This window comes from Sciurus vulgaris (assembly GCF_902686455.1).
Source record: "Sciurus vulgaris genome assembly, chromosome: 10".
Lineage (NCBI taxonomy): Eukaryota > Metazoa > Chordata > Mammalia > Rodentia > Sciuridae > Sciurus > Sciurus vulgaris.
The window spans coordinates 116991904-117016462 of NC_136470.1; the positions used below are offsets into that span (position 1 = coordinate 116991904).

General features: G+C 48.6%; 2 protein-coding genes across 12 annotated transcripts in view; both read left to right on the forward strand.

The window, feature by feature from the left end:
- TEX264 (testis expressed 264, ER-phagy receptor) overlaps window positions 1-4329 on the forward strand; it is a 30013-nt gene extending 25684 nt beyond the window's left edge. For 6 of the 8 annotated variants that reach the window (XM_079101051.1, XM_079101053.1, XM_079101052.1 and 3 more), the window contains 2 exons: window positions 234-411; window positions 3745-4329. In XM_079101051.1, coding sequence (XP_078957177.1) covers window positions 234-411; window positions 3745-4028 — 462 coding nt within the window. In that variant the 3' untranslated portion in view covers window positions 4029-4329. The remainder of the gene's footprint in view (window positions 1-233; window positions 412-3744) is intronic. The other 2 variants (XM_079101057.1, XM_079101058.1) reach the window with 1 other exon arrangement.
- Window positions 4330-7069: 2740 nt separating this feature from the next.
- Window positions 7070-18329, forward strand: GRM2 (glutamate metabotropic receptor 2). 4 transcript variants are annotated; one of them, XM_079101049.1, is made up of 6 exons: window positions 7070-7163; window positions 9196-9342; window positions 11618-12455; window positions 14554-15629; window positions 17220-17400; window positions 17742-18327. In XM_079101049.1, exons 1-6 carry the CDS (start codon window positions 7113-7115, stop codon window positions 17813-17815), a joined length of 2367 nt encoding a protein of 788 aa, XP_078957175.1. In that variant the 5' UTR covers window positions 7070-7112; the 3' UTR covers window positions 17816-18327. The 4 variants fall into 4 exon arrangements, with proteins under 4 accessions (XP_078957175.1, XP_078957173.1, XP_078957174.1 ...); XM_079101050.1 differs by lacking the exon at window positions 7070-7163 and having other exon boundaries at window positions 9204-9342; window positions 11618-11816; window positions 12164-12455; XM_079101047.1 differs by lacking the exon at window positions 7070-7163 and having other exon boundaries at window positions 8635-9342; window positions 17742-18329.
- Window positions 18330-24559: the final 6230 nt, after the last annotated feature.

Sequence of the window (24559 nt, forward strand, 5' to 3'; positions counted from 1 at the left end):
CAGATATACCTAGAAATAGCAGTGCCAGACTCTTAGGTTTTTTTCCTTAGGTTACTGCATGCTAAAGTGTGAGGCCTTGCTCTTAGGGAGGTCTGCATGTGTCTCCCTCATGGAACTTAGAAGAGATTGTGGGGAGATACACAGCCAGCAATAAATAGTTCCTGGGGCCACCGAGGGACAAAGCAAGTCAGGGGCCCTCTAGTGCTCATTCCACCTTTCATAACACTGGCTAGGAACGGAAGCTGTGTGCCCACCCTCGTCTGGAGATCTACCAGCAAGACCAGATCCATTTCATGTGCCCGCTGGCACGGCAGGGAGACTTCTACGTGCCAGAAGTGAAGGAGACAGAGCGGAAATGCCGGGGGCTTGTGGAAACCAGTGATGCCCAGGTGGATGGCACAGGTATAGAAGGTAGAGGAACCAGGGTGGGGTTTTGTCTGGAGTCCCTGTTCTGGATACCAGGGGCATAGTTGAGGAGGCTGTTCCTTCTGGGTTGGCACTGTGGGTGTCAGCTATGCTTGGCAGAGGGAGGAAGAACACATACCTATCCCAGGACCCACATGCAGAGTGCTTGTTTCCGGACATGTGGATCCATGTGGATGTAGATTCACACACTTCTCACAACACAGATACAAAAACCCTGTCTGAATTCCCTTCAGATGCTACAGGAGTACCCTTGGAAACACAGATAAAAGACTGGATGCTCATGGGAGGGGGCTGAGGCTGCTTAGGAAAGGAGTCACTTGGGTGGGGCTCATCAGGAATTAAGATTGGCACTGGATTTGGAAGGTAGGGAGGTGAACAAAGTGTTCTTCTGTCCCCCATAATGGGGGGGACAGAGCCAACTGCTTTCTCCCTGCTCCTGCTGCTAGAGCCAGCCCACATGCTTTTTGGCAGCAATAGTACTCCAGGTCTAGGTCAGCAGGCTGCTTACTTGTTCCCAGTCTATCCCTCTTTCATAACCTTTTGTGATAGGTGGGAAAGGGTCCGTCTGGCTAATATCCCTGCAATTCTTGGCCATCCTGGTAGAGCCTCGTGTGACTCTGGAAATCCGTGATTTCTAGGAGTGATACAGGGCTATGGAGAGAGGGACTGTCTCTTCCCTCTCTAGGAGAGTTTGCCCATTCAGTCTTCAAATAGCCAAGGTCACCCTAGAGACACATGGTGGAGGCTAATGGGGGAGGGTACTGAGACAATCTCTACTCCCTAGGGGCTTGTGTCTAACACAGTTAACTTCATCTGCCACTTAATTACCTCCACGGGGTACTGTTCCCTTCTGCCTGGTAGTACCCAGCAGACACTCTTCGGTGTCCCTACTGTGGGCATAGGACATGGTACAAAGTCACCAGGCCCAGGCAGTCCCCAGGGCAGGGCAGGAAGGAGGAGTACCTTGACCTTCCCTGCAACCTTCCTCTGCTGCCTCCCTCCCCCCTCCTTGGCCACCCATTCAGCCTCTTTCCCTCCCAAACACTGCCTGCCAGGGGGTGTTAAAGGACTGCTTGGCACCTGCTACAGCTGGCTGCAGCCACAGCTCCCACACTCCCCAGCTCTTTGGTCTGTCCTCCTCCCCACCAACCTGCCTGCCCACTCCCTGGTGTGGGGGCTGAGGGTCTGCCCACCTCTGACGGCCTGTCCTGACACCCAGGGCGGACTCTAGGCGTTCACCCACCAGGTGCATGCCACTTAACACAGCAGTGTGTGGTGGGTGTATGGGGGGTGCCTGACCACCCAAGGCTTGGCTTGTCCCTGCCTGCTTCCCTGCCATTGCCCCAACTTGGGCTGGGAGGTGAAAGGGGGTGATTAGCTGCCTGTGCCTGTTATTACATTGATGTATTATTTAGCTCCAGAGAGTCAATGAATATTTGATCTACTTGCACTGACTGTGGGCAGAGGAAGGAGGGACTGGGGTGAAAGTGTCAGCTTCACATGCCCTGACCAACAGTCCTTGAGATTTAGGTGATGACTTGCCTGTCATTCTTTCCCCAGGGACACAGACTTAGGACACTGGGACTTCCTCCTGTGTAGGCCTTAGTGGGGCTGTAAGGATACCACTCCCCTGCTTTTTGCTTCTTTGTCTGAAGCCTCCTGTGTTCCCAGAGGCTATCTTTATCCCAGCATACTAAGCGCAGGGCAGAAGGAAGCACCCTTGGGCCTCTTCCTCTGATCACGCCTAGCCCAGGAGTGGGATGGGAGGAGTCATCTGACTAGGAATCAGGCAGGTCCTTGGACCCCTGGGTCTCAAGAGAACCATTGGGTGGATGGGCAAACAGAACTTGACAGTAATGGGGCCAGGGAGGAAATATCCATTTCCTTGTCCCTTTCAGGCCTGCAGCCCCTGGGGCACTGATCATCATTTAAGAAGTGAGTGAGGAGCTGGAGTTCTGTTTCGGGGTCAGAAGGAACCACCCATAACTCAAGGCTCAGCCTGGGCTCCCACTCCACTCTGCTCACATGCCTCCATGCTGGGAGCTGTACCAGGGGTCCCAGCAAAAGGAGAGCCCTGGGCTGGTGGTCTGGCACTTCCAAGGCTTACCACACATCTGCCAGTAGGGCCCAAGAGGGAGTCCTCCCAATCCCAGCTGAAGTTCAAGGACAGCTCCAGGCCAGTTCAGATGATGCTAATTATTCCTCATTTGTGCCCAGTTCAGGTCTTTATCTGGAGACCCAGAAACTGGGAAGCTAGCTCACCCCTTACCTTCTATGCTGTTTGACAGTATGTGAAGGGTGTCATATCAGTCTTCTTCCAAACTGGATTCCTGCACAGTATGCCTGAACTCTTTGTTCCTTCTTGCCATCTCCCAACCTCATTCAGTGCTTCTGATCTGGGGAGATGATCTGAGGGGTTGCTCTTGGACAGGGCAGATGAAGAACCACTTATTCTGAGGATGTGTTGGGTGTGTAAAGAGCAAGTTAGGAGGACCCTGAGCCATCAGCCAGCTCAGCACTGTTTTGGGGCTCCCTAGCCACCAAAAGTGCTCTCATGGTCCCTTTTTGCTACCTTGTAACACAGGAAGTACCAGTGTTTGGGGGTAAGGTCGGGTGGGTGAGGGTTCTTTTGGGTTGAGCCAGGCATAGGGGGAGAAAGTCCTTAAAATGCTTTGTCCTGGCACCCTCCTTCTTTGCAATGTGTTTCTCAAGATTCTTCCATCCATGTGACTCAGCCTTCTCAAGTGGGGATGCAACAAGGCCAGGGGTAAGGACCAGCTGATTTCCTGGATACAGCTGCTCCTTGGGGAGGCCTTCATGGGGGTGGAGCCTGGAGAGTAGACCTCTTCATCCATTCTTCCATCCTCATGCCTTATGGGTAGTGCTCTGTAGCTGACTGGACAAACTACTCTCCAGACCTGAAGTGAGAGGTGGAGGGGATACTACTTGGGTCTCTTTGTTCTATACTCAGCTTCTCACCCTAGGGCAGAGTGGCCCTTAATGGATGTAGGGGTGGAGGGTAGCAGGCTTTGTGGGAGTGCAGGGAGCTGAGGCTAATTCAGGGCAGGGAGAGGAGTGCATAGCCAGCTGCTCCCCTCTCCCACTCCCTCCCTTCCTGCTCTCCCTTAGTCCTGTCTCCAGCCCCAGTTAGGGCAGAGGGCAGCTAGAATGGGCCTCCTGGGCCAGGGTGGCTATATTATTCATGAGGGGACTGTGCACACTCAGTTGCTGAGCTGGTGCAGGTCCCTCCCTAGAGAAGGGAGTGGGGGATGATGGTGGTGGTCCTGGCTAACCTGTTCTCTCTTGTCCTGGCCCTAGGAGCTGACACAATGAGTGACACGAGTTCTGTAAGCCTGGAGGTGAGCCCTGGCAGCCGGGAGACTTCAGCCACCACGCTGTCCCCTGGGGCAAGCAGTCGTGGCTGGGATGATGGTGATAACCGCAGCGAGCACAGCTACAGCGAGTCAGGTGCCAGTGGCTCATCCTTTGAGGAGCTGGACCTGGAGGGCGAGGGGCCCTTGGGAGAGCCACGATTGGTCCCTGAGGCCAAGCCTCTGGCTCCATTTCGGGAGCCTACTACCCCTGAGAAGGATGAGGAGTAACTTGCATCCATACCCTCCTGTGGGTGCTATTGCTAAAGAACTGAGCTGATTGTCTAACCCTTTTCCCTCTTTACCTCTCCAGCCCAAACTAGGCCTGGGGATGCCTGGGGGACCTGACTTCTATCCCAGGCCTCTAGTTATGCCTTCTTCTCACTACGCTTTTGGCTCCCTGGGCCAAAGGAGCTAGGGACTGTTACCTGCACCAGTCTCTTGGGCTGCCGCCCCTGTTGTCTTTTTTCAGGCTCATATTGGAGCTTCCAGAATCCAAAATAAAGCAAATGATTTTCTTGTTTCACCTGGATTTGGGCTGTGGGCTTGTTTGTTCTATCTTGGGGAGATAGGCTAGGAGTGGGCAGGAGACTCCCAAGCCCAAGAGGAAGAAACACTGGAATTAGGGGAGGGGGGATATTGAAGGCCTCCACGCCTTGCTCTGTGGCCCCAGTGGACAGTCACCTCTGCATTTCAGCAGCCCTAGGTGCTTCCCCAGGCTGCTGGAGAGCAGAACCAGGCACAGAGTGCCCTTCAGGGCTCAGGAGTAGAGAGCTTGCATCCTGCCCTTGCTTCCAAAGTATGCCTTTGGGTCTGTGTCTTTAGTATGCCTGTGCTTATGCCGGGACCTTCCCAACAGGTGATGCTGTCCCTGCTGCCAGTGCCTTTGAACCTGGGTGTGTGCATGTACACCACAGATAGGGTGTTCCTGGGTAAGGCTATGTCCAAGTGAGCACCAGAAAGGATGTGATTGTGACTGGGTGAGGCCGTATATGTATGGATGGCTATGTAGCTGTGTGTGTGTGTGGTACTGTGTTTTCTGTGTTTACCTGTATGTGGTTACATTATAGGCATGTGTGAGACTGGCTGGCTGACTGGAACTATCTCTAGGGGGGCTTTGTCTATATACAGTTCTCTCTGCCTGGCTATGTGTGTTTAGCTCTGCGTGTGTGGTTATGTGTGTTCGTGTGTAAAGCTTTATGTTTTACTATGTATTTGTGTGTAAGCTATGGATTTGTGCAACTCTAAGTCTCTTATAAGAGACTGTGTATGTGGGCGTATCTGTGCATAGCTATTTGTAAGTGGCCATGTGTCCATACGTATGTCCTGCTAAGGCTATGTGTGCATGTGTAGCTGTGTCATTGTGTACACTGTATATATGTAACTATGTCCACATGTACTATGTGGGAGCATTGCATTTACTTTTGGGTTTTATCTACATGTACAGCTTTATATTATAGTTGCATTGACCTATATAGTTATATGTGTGGCCAGGTCCACTTGTACAGTTATATGTGTAAGGCTATGTGTATATCCTTGTCTATGTACCCAGCTGGTGGCCACAAGGCTGTGTGTTGCTGTTTCTATGCTGCAGTGGGACAGTACAGCTCACGTGCTGCAGGCCATGTGATGGACTTCTTGGGCTGCTGCTCTTTGTAGCCATATCTGTAGAAAGCCCTGTGTCTTTTGTGAGGCTTTCTTGGTGAGTGGGCTGGATGTGTGGCTGGGATTGCTGTGCAGTTTCTCTCACCTCAGCACTTGCCTGCTGTCAACCTCTCTGCTACATGAACCCAGTCCATTGCTCACTTACCCCAGGGAACAGTCTTTTGGAGCCAGCCAGAGGGTAAGAGCAGCCGGTGGCAGAGGCAGAGCTGGAAGACTGCATGTCTGTCTCCCCAGCTTCGTCTGACAGCTCTGAACCCTTATTCGCTGCTATTCACTTCATTCCCATTAGTGATCTTGTTTGGGTTTGGGTTTGGGTTTGATGTCTGTTTTCTTTCAAAGCTGTGTTCTTTCCAGAGCAATTGGGTATTGGGTTTGTGTGTGCAGGGAAATAGTTGTTCTTGTGATCCCTTCCCATATGCCGTACATACATATTGAGGGGGGGGGTGGTTTATGCCTAAGGGCCCTGGGGCTTGCCATTTTCATCAGCACATAACTGACCTTGCTTCCACTACACCTGCAGAAGGAAGGGCAGTTGCCAGGGGAGTGTGTAGGGTTGTTGTGCCCTTTAGCACTTGTTAATGTATGTGCATGCTGGGGGCAGATAACACAGGCTCTGGACCTAGGGGTGCAGCCCTCTCCCCAAATCCTTCAGCATAGCCAGGCAGTACACTATCCACCACTCCCACCCAGGGGTGCCCTTCCCCATCCTGCTGTGGGAGGGAAGAGTCAAGAGCATCTTCTCAAAGCTGTCCTCCCTCTGCTTGGGCTCCAGCTCTGGCTCCCTCCTACGCAGCAGCCAGTTCCAGAAGTCTTTCCTCAGCCCCCTCCCCTCTCAGATCCCCCTGCCAGCCCCAGCAGATTGCTCAGGGTTGACCTTAGTCCCTGGTCCTGAAGGCCCCGCCCCCGCCCCAAGTTGATATATCTTTGCCATAAATGCCTTTTGTACATGTAAGTGTAGGGGAGTGGAGGGGTAGCAGCTTTAAAGGTCATTGACAGGAAGGAAGGGGTGGCCCCATCCTCTGACCTCCCCCTCCCCACAATCTTCTTAAGTTACTCAAACCCACTCTGACATGGGGCCTGGTATGTGATCTCAGCTTTCTCTGGATAAAAAGAATGGACGTGAGGACAGGGACAGACTTGCGGCAACAGGCCAAGTGCTCCACCTACCTCACATGTGCCCCTTTACCTGTCCCCCACTGTCCGCTGGCAACCCTAGGGCCAGCTCCTCCTCCCTTACACATAGGAAAGCGTATCAGTTTGCTTATTCTCCGGCCTCAGTGACCTTTCCAATCCAGTGCCCCATGCCTTGTACCCGCCGCTTGCTGGGACGCAGTCTGTGGGGTGGAGCGGGTAGAGAGGCACCTAATCCTTCAGAGCAGGAGCGCCGGGGGATTCAGCACCATGCTGCGGACAGTTCCTGGTCCCGTGAAGAGCTGTAGTCGCTGGAGGTTTAGGGAGAGGAGTACTGGAGGGGTCTAAGGGAGGCAGAGGCCAGATTGGGAGGGGGATACCCGGAGTGGGGAGGACCGGAGGAGGGACTGGGGGCGGGCCGGGCCCGGGGGCGGGGCGGGCCGCGATTGAAAGCGGCAGGGTGAGCTGGCGGAGAGCGCAGAACCAGCGAGCAAGCCAGCGAGCGGGAGCCGGAGCCCCATGCCCTTAGCTCCACTCCAATTCTCTCCCTGCTGGAGCTGGGCGCGCCAGGTAGGGTGAGCCTGTGGTGCCGCGGCCGCTGCCGACCTTTTTAGCCCTGACCCCACATCCTGGCATCCCCGGGTCCTCGAATTCTGGGGCACCCAGGCCGGAGCGTCCAGACATCGCTCTCTGGGAGCTGCGGGAAGCGGGAAGACAGCCCCCGGCGTCCCGCCTTTCTTCCCCAGAAAACGCACGCCCTGCACCCCGCTCCTCGTTTTTTCCTGTTCCAATGTCCTCTGATTCTTCTTTCTGTCTGTGCCTCCGTCTTTGTCTCAGCCTTTTGGACTCTTTGGCCCCCTGGCTCCCCGACCCCAGGGTTCTATCCCCTTCCTGCCTCTGTGTTTCCATTTGGGCCTCCCCTGTGCTCAACCCTTATTTGCGTTCCTTCCCATCAGTGTTGGTCTTCATCCCGGCTTCTCTCCTTGCCCGGTTGAATTGATTCTTTCCAATTCGCATGGGATCCCAGTCCCCCTGGCCTGGTACCAGTGGAAGATTAGCTGTGAAGAAATGAGGCACAAGTGAGGAGCTGCAGTCTCTGTAGCCAAGACATGAGGTCCTTAAACTAATTGCTGGCTGCTTCATCCTCAGTTTCCTTTCCTGTTCTGAGAAAAGATATATGCCCCTCTTCCAGCCTTTTAAAGCCAGCATGATTTTAAGAGCCTGTGTGGGATGGGTGTTTGGGAAGGCTACTGGGGTACAGATGATATGATGAGAGTGGAAGACAGAGGAAGGGGTCTTTAAAGGCTAGCCTCAGGGTGGGCAGGCCCCTGGGTCTGAGAATGGGGAGGCCTGGAAATGGTGACTTTCTCTGCTGGGTTTGAAGTGAAGAGAAAACAGAGGCAAAAAGTCTCCAACATAGAGCTAGGGAGTCCAGAACTGATAACACTGGAGATTCTGATCAGTTGAATTGTCCCCCAACCTATGACACAAATGTACTTTCATATGTACTTGTCCTGCTCACTTAGGACCTATGGTCACTTTGATGCCTTCCCTGGGGAGTCTCTCTACCTGGCCATCTCATTTAGGGCCTATGGTCTCCATTCCTTTCTCAGTCAAGTAACTGTAGAAATGACCTTTTAAGAACCAGAGGCTAGCACCCTTGGGTGTTCATCTGGACTCCATTCTCACTAGAATTGGAGATTATCACTTACTTTTCCCTGGTGGGTCTTCAGAAGCAGTCTCTGAAAATCTGAGCCTCAGGATGGGGAATGGCTCCCTGAGTTTGTAACTTTGACATGGCCTCTACTGTAAAGGTATTGACCTTGTGTAGAGTCTTGGACACCCTTTAATTTATAGAGGACTTGGCATTGGTTGGGTTCTTCTGTCCTCTGCCTGGGCCTCCACTCCCTGTCTCTTTTCTCCTTCTGCTTGATAGGGGTACAAGGCTCATATTCAGCCCAAATCAGAGCAAGATTGAGTGAGAGACTCAGGGAGGTATCCCAGGAGCTTCTCAGCCTAATTAGTTACACCACCCTCTTCCCTGAGTCTCTGGGAATGAATGTGAGGAGGAGCAGAGTCAGAAGGGGAAAGGGGGAAAAAAGAGGGAGTCACTTTCAGGTTCTGCTTTTCCCTTTCTGTTTGTCTGTCTCTCTATTTCTCTGCAGGAGCTGGGTCCCTTCTCATCTCTCTTCCTGTCTGTCCTTTCCTGGTCCCTTTTTCCTCCTCCCTTTGCCTTTGCTGCTTCTACCCTCATCCCCTGGAGACTGGGTCTGCTGGACCTATCCATCCCCTTTGGAGCATGGGATCGCTGCTTGGGCTCCTGGCACTGCTGCTGCTGTGTGGTACTGTGGCTGAAGGCCCAGCCAAGAAGGTGCTGACCCTGGAGGGGGACCTGGTGCTGGGTGGGCTGTTCCCAGTGCACCAGAAGGGTGGCCCAGCAGAGGAGTGTGGTCCTGTCAATGAGCATCGTGGCATCCAGCGCCTGGAGGCCATGCTTTTCGCGCTGGACCGTATCAACCGCGACCCTCACCTGCTGCCTGGGGTGCGTCTGGGTGCACACATCCTCGACAGCTGTTCAAAGGACACGCATGCCCTGGAGCAGGCACTGGACTTCGTGCGTGCCTCACTCAGCCGAGGTTCTGATGGTTCACGCCATATCTGCCCTGATGGCTCTTATGCTACCCATGGTGATGCTCCCACTGCCATCACTGGTGTCATTGGCGGTTCCTACAGTGATGTTTCCATCCAGGTACGTGGAGGCCACCCAAATGGGGGCTGAGGAAGGAGGCTGGAGGTGGCGACCCAGAATTCCTGCTGAGCATAGGCTCCTGTACTGCCCTGCATGGAAAGAGGGACCAGCAGCTTTTTAAAGTAGCTTTTTATAGCAGACTAAGAGAATGCCCTGTCACATAATGGGGTTAATTTCTAGAGATTGTGTGAGAGAAACTCTCTTAAAGGAAAAAACAAATGAAAAGGGAAACACAGCACACTTCACTCACATGCAAGTGTGTGCACGCGCACACACACACACGCACAAATACACTGTGATGATGTTAAACAACCTGAGAGGCTAGGCCTCTGGAGTCAGTCTGTGGGTTTAAACTCTGGCTCCCCCACATGCTAACTGCATGACTCTAAATAGTTTTTTTTTTTTCCCCCTGTTTCTTACTTTCCTCATAAAATGGAATTCATAGCTGGATGTGGTGGAGCATGCCTATAATCCCAGCAACTTGGGAGGCTCAGGCGGGATGAGGGCAAGTTTGAGGCAGGCCTGGACAATTTAGTGAGACCCTGTTTCAAAATAAAAAAGAAGTGCTGGGGATGTTGCTCAGTGGTAGTGCCTAGCATGTATGAAACCCTGGGTTCTATTCTGAATTCCCAGTACAATACAATGGGATTCATAATACTTTCTACTTTTGGGTTTCTAGTGAAAATTTCATGAGCAAAGTGTGTATCAGAGGGCCTGGAAAGTCTCAGCTGCTATTGTTAACGAATTTTATGATGAGGAAACAGGGAGAGAGAGAGAGAGAGAGAGAGAGAGAGAGAGAGAGAGAGAGAGAGATCACAAGCCAAGGTGGTGACAAAGGGGAGATGTGAAGTTAGTGCTCTTGGCCCAGTTTTTCAAGACCCTCTCTTTCTGGATTGGAGAAAGGTGAGCAGACAGAACCCAGGAGAGGCCAGGGAAGAGAAACAAGATGGGTAACCAGGAGCAAGAAAAACAATGTGTGTGGGAATAAGGGATAGGGTACCCTAAGGTCTTAGGGGGTAAAGGATTTGTGGAAGTAATGGGAGAGAACATTCCTCACCCCTGCCCCTGCCCTGCCCTCTCACAAGGGGTCAGCACAAGGTGCATTGTTGCTGGACTTCAGCAGAGGTTGCTGGCCCAGCTAACTTCCCTTTGCTGCTCCCTGGACTATCTCCTGGGCACACTTAGTTAATTTGACCCAGTGGAATCCTCCTCTTGCCTTGGGTCCCATCTCTTGCCTTGTGTAGGCTGTTGGAAGATGAGGCCAGAACTGGGATCCTGGTTGGGGACCATAAGAGAGCCTTGGCTATGACCTCAACTTCCTTTAGGAGACCAGTAGAAGGCATTGCTATTGGACCCCTGACCTGTAACACTTATTTAGGAAATATGAAGGAAAACCAGGTAGTTCCTGTAGCATGAACCATCTAGTGGTCCTGCTAGTCCCAGCTAGTAGGGGTAGCTAGGTGGTAGTTTGGTCAAGTATGGATGTGCCAGTATCTACAGCTGCAGCCCTGACTAGGGACAGGGATGGGTGGGCATCCTCATACCTGTTGATGTCTTCATTAGGAGCCTCTGAAGTGCTTTCCCAGCCCCCTTTACACAGTTCTTGTCAGGACCCCATGCATTTATTTCCAGGAGCCAGGTTACCTCCTTCCCATCCCAGGCTGCCAACCTCCTGTAGCACACCTCAGCATTCCTGCCTCTTCTTTTGCCCATATCCCTATCAGCTTCCATATGCCAGGCACTGTGGTGTCTGTGCAGTATCACTTTTATCTGTTCAGCAGCTGTGAAAGGATGAGAAACTGAGGCTCAAGGTGCAGCTAAATGCCAATCTTTCTTGGGTCCCCTGCCTTGCATCTGGTTCAGGTGTGACTCAGGACCCTGGGGCCTTGCCCTGGGTCTTCTCCCTCAGCCCTTCGGGAAGGGACAGAAACTCCCCACTCCTAGGCTGAAGACTCATCAAATTAAGATTTGATTACAGGTACACCTGTAATCCCAACAACTTGGACTCTGGGACTGACACAGGAGAATGGCAAGCTTCAGTAACAAGTCCTGTCTCAAACAATAAAAAGGACTGGAGATGTAGTTTGATGGTAAAGCACCCTGAGTTCAATCCCCAGTATCACATACATACAAAAATTAAGATTTGGTCTTTTGAGAGAGGGAAACTTTAGGGCTATCCTGCGGGGACAGTTGATTGCTGTATGTGGTGAATGCTCTGTCTCTAGTGCTCACTTGACCTGTTCTCTTATCTGTGCCTTCTCTACCCCTCCCCTAGGTGGCCAACCTTCTGCGGCTATTTCAAATCCCACAGATCAGCTATGCCTCCACCAGTGCCAAGCTGAGTGACAAGTCCCGTTATGACTACTTTGCCCGCACAGTTCCCCCTGACTTTTTCCAAGCCAAGGCCATGGCTGAAATTCTCCGCTTCTTCAACTGGACCTATGTGTCCACTGTGGCATCTGAGGGTGACTATGGTGAGACAGGCATTGAGGCCTTTGAGCTAGAGGCTCGTGCTCGCAATATCTGTGTGGCCACCTCAGAGAAGGTAGGCCGTGCCATGAGCCGTGCAGCTTTTGAGGGTGTGGTGCGAGCACTGCTGCAGAAGCCCAGTGCCCGTGTGGCTGTCCTGTTCACCCGTTCAGAGGATGCCCGAGAGCTGCTTGCTGCCACCCAACGCCTCAATGCTAGCTTCACCTGGGTAGCCAGTGATGGCTGGGGGGCCCTGGAGAGTGTGGTGGCAGGCAGTGAGGGGGCTGCTGAGGGTGCCATCACCATCGAGCTGGCCTCCTACCCTATCAGTGACTTTGCCTCCTACTTCCAGAGCCTGGACCCCTGGAACAACAGCCGGAACCCCTGGTTCCGTGAGTTCTGGGAGCAGAGGTTCCACTGCAGCCTCCGGCAGCGAGATTGTGCAGCCCACTCTCTGCGGGCTGTGCCCTTTGAGCAGGAGTCCAAGATCATGTTTGTGGTCAATGCAGTGTATGCCATGGCCCACGCACTGCACAACATGCACCGTGCCCTCTGCCCTAATACCACCCACCTCTGTGATGCAATGCGGCCTGTCAATGGGCGCCGTCTCTACAAGGACTTCGTACTCAATGTCAAGTTCGATGGTAATATTGTTGGCTAGAGTCCATCAACTTGATGGCTCTCAGAGGAAGAGGGGAAACAGGTTTTCATGTTCCATTACTTGACTGAGAAAACAGTGTAGCACAAGTAAAGAGCTATCCCAGGGGGCTGGTGTCAGAGCCAGGACAAGGGTTACTAGGCAGAGGGGACTAGAACTGGAGCCTGGGCTGAGGTTTCACTTCTTTTCTTTGTTCTTTTTGTAGCACTGGGAATTGAACCCAGGGCCTCCTACATGCTAGGCAAGCATTCCACTGAGATACAACCCCAGCCCTCTTTATTGTTTGGTTTTAGACAGGGTCTCACTAAGTTGCCCAAGCTGGCCTTCAATTTGTGATCCTTCTAGCTCAACCTTTCAAGTAGTTGGGGTTACAGGTGTGTGCTGCCACTTCTGGCTTGCTGAGGTTCAACTTCCTGGGACCCTTCAAAACAGAAGACCTCCGGCCTGGTCCTGCTACTTTGGAAGTCTTTGGCTCCTTCTTGGGTCTTGCCCTGCCTCCTGACTCCTTTATCTTGCTTGGGGTGAAAACCAGGGGATTCCAAATTCATTCTTAGAAAGCAGTGAGAGTCTGAATCAGAGTGAATTGAGGGTGAACATCAAAATGACACTCAATTTAGGGAAAACTTCTATTCCTAATCTTGATTTGCCATCCAAAATGGTCCAAATGTCTTCAAATAAAAAGTTAAAATGCTTGTTTTAAGAACAATGAGAATCATTTAGAATCATCACCAGATTTCAGGAAGACTCATCCTGGGAGCAGTGAGAGAAGCTGCCAGAACTGACCTGGCTTGGAAGCAATGGCCAGGGTTAAGAGCAAGAGTATAGTCATCCTCAGTATCCATAGGGGACTGTTTCTAGGATCCCCATGGATACCAAAGTCTGGGATTGTTTATCCCTTATATAAAATTGTGTAGTATTTGCATATAACCTATCCCTGTCTTCGTGTATACTTTAAAATATCTTTCAATTACTTATAATATTGAATACAATGTAAATGCCATGTAAATAGTTATTATACTATATTGTTTTAGGAATAATAACAATAACAAAAAGTAAGTCTGTACATATTAGGTACATCATAGGACTGATTTAAAAAATATATTTTTTTGTTCTGGGTGGGTTGACTCCGCAACTGTGAGACCTGTGCCAACTATAATTTCAATCAGATTGACATTCAGAGTTGTGATAGAATGAGAGTAGAGGTTAGAGTTAGAATGTGGGGTCTGATTGAGTTGAGGTCAGAAGAAGGCTATATTCAGCCTGCTGGACTTGGGTAGAATTATGGTTGGGCTTGAAATGGATTTTGAGAACTTTGACATGGGCTGGAAAATGTAAGAGCTTGGGGGTCTTGGATTTGAATTCAGGCTGAACAATTCACTCATGGAGCCTTAAGAATGTCATCTGTTTTCTTGAACCCTGATTTCTCACTGGCATCAAGAAAGGTGTAGTCCTGACTCTGAGCCTGGTTGAGTGATGTAAGGTTCACAGGGGATGGAGTAGGGGTGGAGAGTGTCAGTGACCTGTGAAGGGAGCTGGTTGCAGATGACACTGAGGTTGGAATTCTGTTTGCACTGGGATCTTGTTAGGGTTGGTGGGGGATGGAGCTGAGGTTATTGGTAGGATTAGTGGGACCTGGATTGTACCTGAGGCTGGCTTAGCTTTGGGTTCTCTGAGTTAAGTTTGAGGAGGGGGCCATGTTGTGATAAAGTTGGGGTTTGGGACCTGGATTGAAAGGTGTCTGAGACAAGGTCTGAGTTTGGATTTGGCAAGTCATGGTTGGGGATTGGTATAGGCATTAGATTTGTGGAAATCACTTGGCTTTAAAGCTGGGGTTTGCCTTTGGAGTTTAGGATTGGTGAAGACTAAGGTTTAATGCTGGAATTTAGGGGTTAGAATTTGTTGTAACCTCTCAGAAAAATGGAAAATGGCTGGGGTCAAGATGGGCATTAGTGTTGGAGTGAGGATTGGAAGAGCTAGTGATAACCTTAGCTTTGGGGTTTGGGATCCATGTGAGGGTGAGGGTTGAGTTTCCACCAGGGTAACCCACTGGTCCAACCTTTTCTTCCTTCCCTTCCCCATCTCAGCCCCCTTCCGCCCAGCTGACACTCACAATGAGGTCCGCTTCGACCGATTTGGTGATGGTATTGGCCGCTACAACATCTTCACCTATCTGCTGGCAGACAATGGGCGCTATCGTTACCAGAAGGTGGGCTACTGGGCAGAAGGCCTGACTCTGGACACTAGCCTCATCCCATGGGCCTCGCCTTCCACTGGACCCCTGCCTGCCTCTCGTTGCAGTGAGCCGTGCCTTCAGAACGAGGTGAAGAGCATGCAGCCGGGTGAAGTCTGCTGCTGGCTCTGTATTCCCTGCCAGCCCTATGAGTACCGGTTGGATGAGTTCACCTGCGCCGACTGCGGTCTGGGCTATTGGCCGAATGCCAGCCTGACTGGCTGCTTTGAGCTGCCCCAGGAGTACATCCACTGGGGTGATGCTTGGGCAGTGGGACCTGTCACCATTGCCTGCCTCGGTGCCCTGGCCACCCTCTTTGTGCTGGGTGTCTTTGTGCGGCACAATGCCACTCCTGTGGTCAAGGCCTCGGGTCGGGAACTCTGCTACATCCTGTTGGGTGGTGTTTTCCTCTGCTACTGCATGACCTTCATCTTCATTGCCAAGCCATCCACAGCTGTGTGCACCTTACGGCGCCTTGGTTTGGGCACTGCCTTCTCTGTCTGCTACTCAGCCCTGCTCACCAAGACTAACCGCATTGCACGCATCTTCGGTGGGGCCCGGGAGGGGGCCCAGCGACCACGCTTTATCAGTCCTGCCTCACAGGTCGCCATCTGCCTGGCACTTATCTCAGGCCAGCTGCTCGTTGTGGCTGCCTGGCTGGTGGTGGAGGCACCAGGCACAGGCAAAGAGACAGCCCCTGAACGGAGGGAGGTGGTGACACTGCGCTGTAACCACCGTGATGCAAGCATGCTGGGCTCTCTGGCGTACAACGTGCTCCTCATAGCACTCTGCACGCTCTATGCCTTCAAGACCCGCAAGTGCCCTGAAAATTTCAATGAAGCAAAGTTCATTGGCTTCACTATGTATACCACGTGCATCATCTGGCTGGCATTCCTGCCCATCTTCTATGTCACCTCCAGTGACTATCGGGTGAGCTGTCTGCTGCAGAGGGGGGAGGGAATGGGACACTGGACTTTTGGATTCCTGGTATTTCATTTCATCTCTTGATAATTGATGTGCCACGAAGTTATATGATCACTCAGGGCCCCTCAGCTTGTGTGGACCCCAGGGAAGGTAAAGGGCTGAATAGGAACTGGGGAAATATCCAGAGAGGTGGGGAACTCATGTTAGAGATAAGAGATGTCAGCCAGGCTTGGCAGCACACACCTGTAATCCCAGTGGCTTGAGAGATTGAGGCAGGAAGATCCTGAGTTTAAAGCCAGCCTCAGCAACTTAGAGAGGTCCCGAAGCAACTCGGTGAGACCCTGTCTCTAAATTATATGTACAATATACATATATATGATCAGGGCCTTGGGTCAGACCATATATGCATATGACTGGAGGTGTGGCTCAGTGGTTAAGCACCCCTAGGTTCAATCCCTGGTACCAAAAAGAAAAAAAAAAAAAAAAAGATGTCAGCCCTAACTTGGGAGGAGATGGGTTGCAGACATATATGTTCCAGGGACTTGAGGGTTTCACTGGAGGGGAGGTCTACAGGTGAAAGGAAGGCAGGAAAGATGAAGCAAAGAGGGTAGGGGGAGATGTAGGGTGTAGAGTTGAGAAAGGTAAATCAGGTGAAAACTGTATTCCAGTTGGTGGCTTCCAGACAAATTTGGTTTCATCTGGCACTGTCTAAATGGGTGTCCTCAGCTCCAAGGGGTGATGACTACTTTAAATGGGATGATCAGAAAAGGCTTCTCTGAGGAGGTGACAGGTGAGCTGGCCTCTGAATGATAAGAAGATCATCTTGGTTAATTTTCATGACTCTGGATTAAGCTCCACGGCTCTCCCATTTTACTGACAGAGAAACAGAGACTCAGAGGGTCAATCCTGTGCCCAAGGTCACTTAACTTGAGAATGCAGTGCAGGGTCTGAACCGACACTCTTAATAATTAAAGGAGCAGGAAAACTGTGGCAAACATCCTGGCAAAGATCCTTTCCCCAGGACACGTGTGGTGGTACAGTGCTGGGCTTGGCTGCTCTGCTTGCACCTATTTGGCCACCTGCTTGGAGGTTAAGGTTGAGGAGGGAATCTGCTCTGACTCAGCCTAAATTTGCATATAATTTGCATTTTCATGCCAGTCATAGCTAAGGATTCACCCGGGGCATACATATACACAGTAGCCAACCATGCATGTGTATACACTCTTGTATACACACAAACACACATCCCTGCACATATACACACATATACATGCACACACATTTTTACACATCCTGATACACCTGGCACGCACACACATTTCCCTGCCTACATACAGTCCATATGCATACATCCTACACCCCACAAACACTTGTACACATACAGACTTGTACCCTCACTACTGCACATACATACATCCACACAGACATGCAGTGGTGTGCATGCTAGCTCCCCCTCCACACATGCATATGTCCACCAAGGTCCAGTGGATGCTTACTTTCTCTCCCACATCCTGGGAAGGTGGTCCTGGGGCCAGGGCCAGGCCTTTGGGACAGACATCCTTGACCTGTGCCTGTTTCTCCACCCAATCCCTGCAGGTACAGACTACTACCATGTGCGTGTCGGTGAGCCTCAGTGGCTCTGTGGTGCTTGGCTGCCTCTTCGCACCCAAGCTACACATCATCCTCTTCCAGCCGCAGAAAAATGTGGTTAGTCATCGGGCACCCACCAGCCGCTTTGGCAGTGCTGCCACCAGGGCCAGCTCCAGCCCTGGCCAAGGTCAGCATCTTTTTTTTTTTTTCCCCTGGTGCTGGGGATCGAACCCAGGGCCTTGTGCTTGCCTTAAGCACTCTACCGACTGAGCTATCTCCCCAGCCCCCAAGGTCAGCATCTTAAGCACCCTTTCCTACCTGGATTCCCCCTCCTGAGTGGGCTCCTCGGGTGTGGTCTACTCCCCATATTGCTGAGATTCCTTGTCTGGGTATGGGGTACCCTCAAGATGACACTTAACACAAGAGGGTGGCAGGGGTCATGCTTCCCTCCACAGCTCTACTTTGCTTGCTTGCCACTTTCTATGGAGGATTCAGGGTCATCCCCAACTTCTGGCTTTCTTTCCCTAGGGTCTGGCTCACAGTTTGTCCCTACTGTTTGCAATGGCCGTGAGGTGGTGGACTCAACAACGTCATCGCTTTGAAGACCCTACACTCCTACTCAGATATGGCTGATACCTGGAACCCAGTGCAGATCATGTCCTTGACCAGGAGGAAATTGGCTGGAGCAGCGCAATAATACCCATCCCATGTCCACCCCCAAGTAACTTATCCACCTGCTTGTCCCAACCCTTCAGATTCAGAAGTCAGGGTTCTTGACCAGGGGGCCTTTGCTATGACCACCAGCTGCCCTTGTAGCTGTGTCCTCTGCTTGCCAGGCCCAGGGCTCAGAGGGGAGAGAGCCAGGATTCATTGTGCCCTGGCATAGGGGTTGACTGAGGATTGTAGACCCCAATCCCCAATCAGCAAAGGTGCTTCCAGCCCAGCTCCTCTTCCCTCCTAGGGCCTTTTTAATTTTTTATATGTTACTCTGGGATGGGCAGGGTGGTTGTTTTGGGAGCTCTCCCTCTCTCTGAACGGTAGTTTGTCCTGTGGTTTATTTTGTATTATCTGTAAATAAAGTGTCTTTATTTAAAAAAAAAAAAAAAAAAAAAAAAAAGAAGAAGAATCACTCTTAAACCTTGACCCACAGAAGTCCCATCCCCTCTTCCCAGCTTTCTAGTCTCTTTATTCTGCTAGTTTTTGTCACTTTCCTCTGTGCCTGATGCTGGGATCTGGAAGCCACTAAGACAAACCCAGCCCTATCTTTGGGGAGATTGAAAATGAATAAACCATTCTCATTTTAAAGGACCCACCACAGACTAGCTAAGACACTACTGGTGTGAGGGCAGGATGGTGTGGAGTGACTGTGACCCCTGGGGAGCAGCAGTCATTTCCATGGCTAGCTACCTGGCACTTAGAGGAGCCACTGATCAGTTCAGAGTCAGGCTGAGTGCTTGGTACAGAGGCAACCAAGAAGCATGGGATTGAATATCACCTGTTCATTTGGCACATCCAAAGCCAAAAAGAGCTAGTGAAGAGGGGGCAGATGAAGCAGGGAGGGCGGAAGCTGAGCAGTTTGGAGAGCTGTCGACTGCTGGGTGTGGCAGGAAGTCAGGAAAGGGTCCTGGCTCCAGAGTCCGGAGGGCTTCTGGCCCCAGGATTGTAGTGGAGTCTTTAGACATCCTCTGGGTTCTCTATTTGGGGATCACCAGCAGAGGGCGCCAAGGCCCAGCCTAGGCCACATGGCTCAGGGTAGGCAATGGCTGCCTTCGTGTGACCTAGACAGCACTGAACGGAAAGAAGATGGCAGTTTCAGGAGGGTCTGTAGTAGCTCAGAAGAACAAGGTCCTGTGTTAGGGGACGGGAAGGCCAGGGACATTTTTTTGTTTGTTTGTTTCTAGTGGCCTCATTTGCAAGCTGATGAAACTGGAAATTGAAAAAATGGAAACAAAATAATTGTAGGAATGGCTTCTTCTCCTCAGTCAATATCTGAAATGTAAGAATGACAAATGTAGAACACTCAATTAACTCTGAAGACCATAAACAGCAAATTTTTTTTTGGTATTGATATGTCTTACAAAATATTTGGGACATACCTTATATGAAAAGTTTTTGTTTACCTGACATTCATATTTAACTGTGCATCCTGTATTTTCACCTGCTAATTTAGGCAATCCTATTAGGGTGGTCTTTATTCTAGCTTCCTGGCCTCTTATAACCCAGACCTGGGTGCAGTTCCCAGGATCTGGTCACCAGGGTGCTGCACCTCCTGGCACCTGTAGTTCCCTGCTTCTATGTGGCCTTTTGGGGTCTTCCTACCAACTTGGACTCAGGGAATGTTTGCCTATCATCCCCCACCCCTAGAAGCTCTGAGGTTCTGATTCCTTGCACCCCCAAAGCAACCATTCTTTGCATGGTTCAGGGGTATTTTCTCTAAAATATAAAAATAAATAAATATGAAGAAAATTAAAAAGTAGTAATGAGCACTGTTCTCAGATTTAAAAAAGATACAAAAGGTATTTATTAGAGAATCTCCTTTATCCCAGCCACCATCTGAGGGGAAGAGCCAAAAGTCTGGGGTCCAGAGAGAAGTACAGGAAGTGGATGAAAAATTTCTAAGGACCAGTTCTCACATTTTCCTGCCACACCTTTTTCCTTTGCTTGCTCCCCCTTCCCTGGCTGCACTTACAGTGTGGCCTCCACACATACCCCCAATCTTATATGACCACCCTCCCACACACTTATAGTGTTGTGATTTGAGAATCTTGGCCTTCTTAACTCTCAATCCTTACTCACATTATAAAGACCAGGCTTTGCCAGCTCCCCTCACCCCAGTTTTCCTCCCAGTCATGGGCGACCTTGGCTAAAATCTCTGGTTATCCTTCTCTCCAATGCCACAATACATGTCCCTCAAAGTCCTGGCACCTCTGCCTAGGAAAGGGAAGGGATGTTGGGGGCCTCTGCTGGGTCTGCTTATGTTAGACTTGGAGTTCTAAAGGAGAGCCCTGCTTCTTCTGGGGACTGAGGATCAGAGATGCCAAGCATTTGGAATTCTCCCTGGAGCTGCCTGTCATGGTGAATTGACCATTCATAACTATAACTATCAGATGCTCTGACTGAGCAGCCAGAGTTTACACTGAGGCATGGGTATTTCTCCGTGGCTTTGTTCAAAGTTTCTCCCAGCCCTGCTTCTATCCTTTTGTCCATCCCTTCCATTGGTTCTGTGAAAACTCCAGGGTAGACCTCAGCCTGTGTGGGCCTGGCTCTCTCTTATTCAACCATGAGTTCCAATGGCTTAGGAGGGAGTGGTTCAGGCTTCTCTGCTTTCTGGTCCCCAGTTCTGGCATGGGGGAGAAGGATAATAGTTCTGTTACAAGGGCAGCTCAGATGAGGGATGCCTTCCCACATTTCAGCCCTTTCTAGGTGCAGACCCTTGAGACAAAATATCAATATCGAAGAAGTTGGTGATATATTAGGTAAAGGTTCTGGGGGCAAAAAGTGAGGATGATAAGGAGCCAAGAATAAGATTCAAGTTCTTTGATCCCCCAGAACCCCATGGGTGAAAGTTGCCCAGAGTGGCATTTGGGCCAGTGCTCCCTCTCCATTGCCCCACTCTGCCCTAGCTGCTCTTGCCTCCTCTGCTGGTGTGAGGGATTGTGGGAGGGAAGGGGAAAGGGGGAATCCCTGAGAGCCTCAAAACCCCCTAAAAATGCTCTACCCCAATCCCAGCAGAAAAAGGAGAGGAGCCCACCCTTTTTGCTCCTGTGGGCTAGTGGGTTTTAAGCACTGGGATGGGTATTTTCAGCTTGGAGGAGGAAGGCTGGACCTGGTGAATGCAGGGGAAGGAGAAAGGTGAAGGATGACAAGGGAGGGAAGAGAGAAATGAGGAGCCTGGGAGAGAGCCGTGGGAGCAAGAGGAAGAAAGTGGAAATGAAAGCTTTAAACCCTGAGGGCTCTTGCCCAGATGTCAGGTTTTTTTTAAAAAAATAAAATTATTCTTCCTGTGAAAACAGTGTATGCTCCCTATAAATGGTTTAAGCATTGCAGAAAAGTACAAAAAGAAAATAAAAGTATTACCTCAAGCTTCATGATTCAAATATAACCATCATTAACATTTCTGGTACATCATGCTAGACATATTTCTATGCATTTTTACAGATAGAAGAGATAGAAATACTTTCATAAAAATGGGATCATACCATATGTCTATTTTCTTAGTGGAGATTTAATTTTACTTGACTTATTGAAGAAAATGAATCTGAAATAAAAACTGCACTTCCCAAACATTTCTTCACCACTAAAGATATTTCCTCCCCTGAAATAGCCCTCAAGTTTAAGAAAGAAGATGGAGTTCCATTTAGAGGCAAACATTCTTTCAGTCTCAGGGGATCTGAGGAGAGTTTGACTTGTCAACTTTCTTGTACCCTAAATGGAAGGACTCATCCACTGGGGCAAGTGGAGTGTGCTGATCCACACTGGTCATGCACAGGCCAGGTGGCCCTGGATTATGGCCTGTGCATCCTGTCTCTTTTGCACTGTGGCCATCTCAACAATGGGAGGAAGGTAAGCATTGTATTTAAGCATCCCAATGGAGGGATGGCCCGGAAGCTACCTACTTGCTGTTTTCAGATAACACTTTTCTACTCATTTTTTTCTAGGCACTTGACGGGCTTAACTTTCACATTTAGATCTTTTTAATTTTTGTGTGTGGTGTAAAAGTCAATATTAATTTTTGTGTGTGGTGTAAAAGTCAATATTAATTTTTACCTATATGGATATTCAGTGTTTCCACATTGCTTGTTGCAAAGATTCCCTTTCCTGCTTGAATTATATTGGCGCCCTTGCCTGAATAAAGGGTGCTCTACTTCTGGATTTTATTTATTTATCCTAATGAACACTGCACTGTCTTAATTATTGTAGTTTTATAATGAGTCTCAAGATTAGGGAGGGCAAGCCCTTCCACTTTATGCTTTTTAAAAAATCACAATTGTCTTGGTTTGTGCCAGGTTCTTTGTATTTTCATATAAATTTTAAAATCAACCTTTCCAGTTTCATGAAAAAATTCAATTTGTGGAGAATTGTAGTCTTAGCAATATTGCCATTCAATTCATGAATCTGGTATAAGTTTTCATTGATTTCAGTCTCTATTTCTCTCAGCATTGTTTGGTAGTTTTCATTGTAAGAGTTTTAGAGTTATTATATTAAATTTAACCTTAGGCATTTTATTTTTTGATGCTATTGGAAATGACATTGTAAGTATTTTATTTCTCAGTTGTTTGTTTCTAGTTTTTAGAAACAATTGGCATTTAAAATTGTGGTAAATTACACATAAAATTTATCATTTGAAGTACTTTTAATTACCCCACATAATTATCTTTTTGTGTGTGTGATGAGATTTCTCTTTGCAATCTCATCAATTTTCAAGTATATGATACATTATTAATATAGTCATTGTGTTGTATTGCTGTGTACTAGATCGCCGGAACTTACTTACTTTGAAACTTTATACAATTTGAACATTTCCTCATCCCTGTTCCCACTCCCAGGCCCTGGCAACTACCATTCAATTTATCTTCTATGAATTTAGACTTTTCTAGATTCTATTTAGAGGTGAGATCATGCAGTATTTGCCTAGTTTATTTCACTTAGCACGAATGTCCTCCAGTTTCATCCATATTGTATCATGTGACAGAATTTCTTTCCTTTTTTTTATAGCTGAATAATATGCCATTGCATATACACAACTAATTTTTAAAGTTCTTCCATTTGTCAATGGACACTTAGTTTGAATCCATATCTTAGTTGTTGTGAATAATGCTGCAATAAACATGGTTATGCAAATATCTTTTCAACATACTCATTTCCTTTGGGTATATACCAAGAAGTGGAATTGATGAATCATATATATGGTTGTTCTATTTTTAATTTTTGGAGGAACCTCCATACTGTTTTCCATAATGGCTGTACCAATTTACATTTCTACTAACTTTGTGTGGGTGTTCTCTAGTCTCCACATCCTCCCCAACACTTACATTTGTCTTAATGATAATAGTCATTCTAACAAGTGTGAGAAGGTGCCTCATTGTGGTTTGCATTTGCATTCCACTAATAATCATTAATCAGTGTTGTTGAACACCTTTTCATATACCTGTTAGTTGTTTGTCTTCATTTAAGAAATGTTTATTCATGTTCAGGGCTCACTTTTTCATTGGGTTCTTTGCTTTCATGCTATTTCATTTGTTCCTTATGTACTCGGAATATTAACTCCCTATCAGATGTATGGCTTACAAATATTTTTTTCCATTCAGTAGGTTGTCTGGTTGTTCTGTTGATTGTCTGCTTTGCTGTGAAGGAGCTTTTTGTTTGATGCAATTCCAATTGTTTGTTCTTGTTGACAGTGTGCTTTTGATTTCATATTTAAAAAATCATTCCCAGATCAATGTCTATCTTTTTCTTTTCTTGGGAGATGGAGTCTGACTATTTTGCTCTTGGGGCTCAAGTGATTCTCCTGTCCCTTGCTGGGAGCCAGGACTATAGGTGTGCACACAGTTGCTTTTTTTCTTATGTTTTCCTTTAATAGTTTTACAGTTCCAATCTGATGTTTAAGTCTTTAATCCATTTTGAGTTGATTTTGTATGTGATGTAAGATAAGAATCCAATTTCATTCTTATGCGTAGATATTGAGTTTTTCTGATATCTTTATCGAAGAGACTGTCGTTTTCCCATTATGTGCTCTTGGCAACTTTGTAAAAGATCAGTTTAATGTAAATGTGTGGACTTATTTCCGTATTCTCTATTCTGATCCTTTAGTTTGTGTGTTTTATTATGCCAGCACTGTGCTGTGTTGGTTATTATTGCTTTGTATTTTAAAATTAGGCATTGTGATGCCCCCAACTTTGTTCTTTTTGTCCAAAATTGCTTTGACCTCTTATAGTCTTTTTGTGGTTCCATGTGAGTTTTAGGATTTCTTTTCTATTTTTGTGAAAAACGTCATTGGAATTTCGATAGAGACAGCAGTGCAAGCGTGGATCACTTTGGGTAATATGGGCATTTCAACAATCATAATTCCTTTAATCTATGAATATGTGGGTATCTTTCAATTTATTTGTGTCTTCAATTTGTTTAATCAGTGTTTTATAGTTTTCAGTGTACTGGTCTTTTGCTGCTTCAATAAAATTTATTTCTAAATATTTTCTTATGTTATTGTAAATGGAATTGTTGATTTTTGGGATAGTTTGCTGTTAGTATATAGAAACACTATACTGATTTTCATATGTTGATTTTGGATCCTGCTACTTACTGCATTCGTGTGTAAACCAAATGATATTTTGGTGAAGATATTTTTC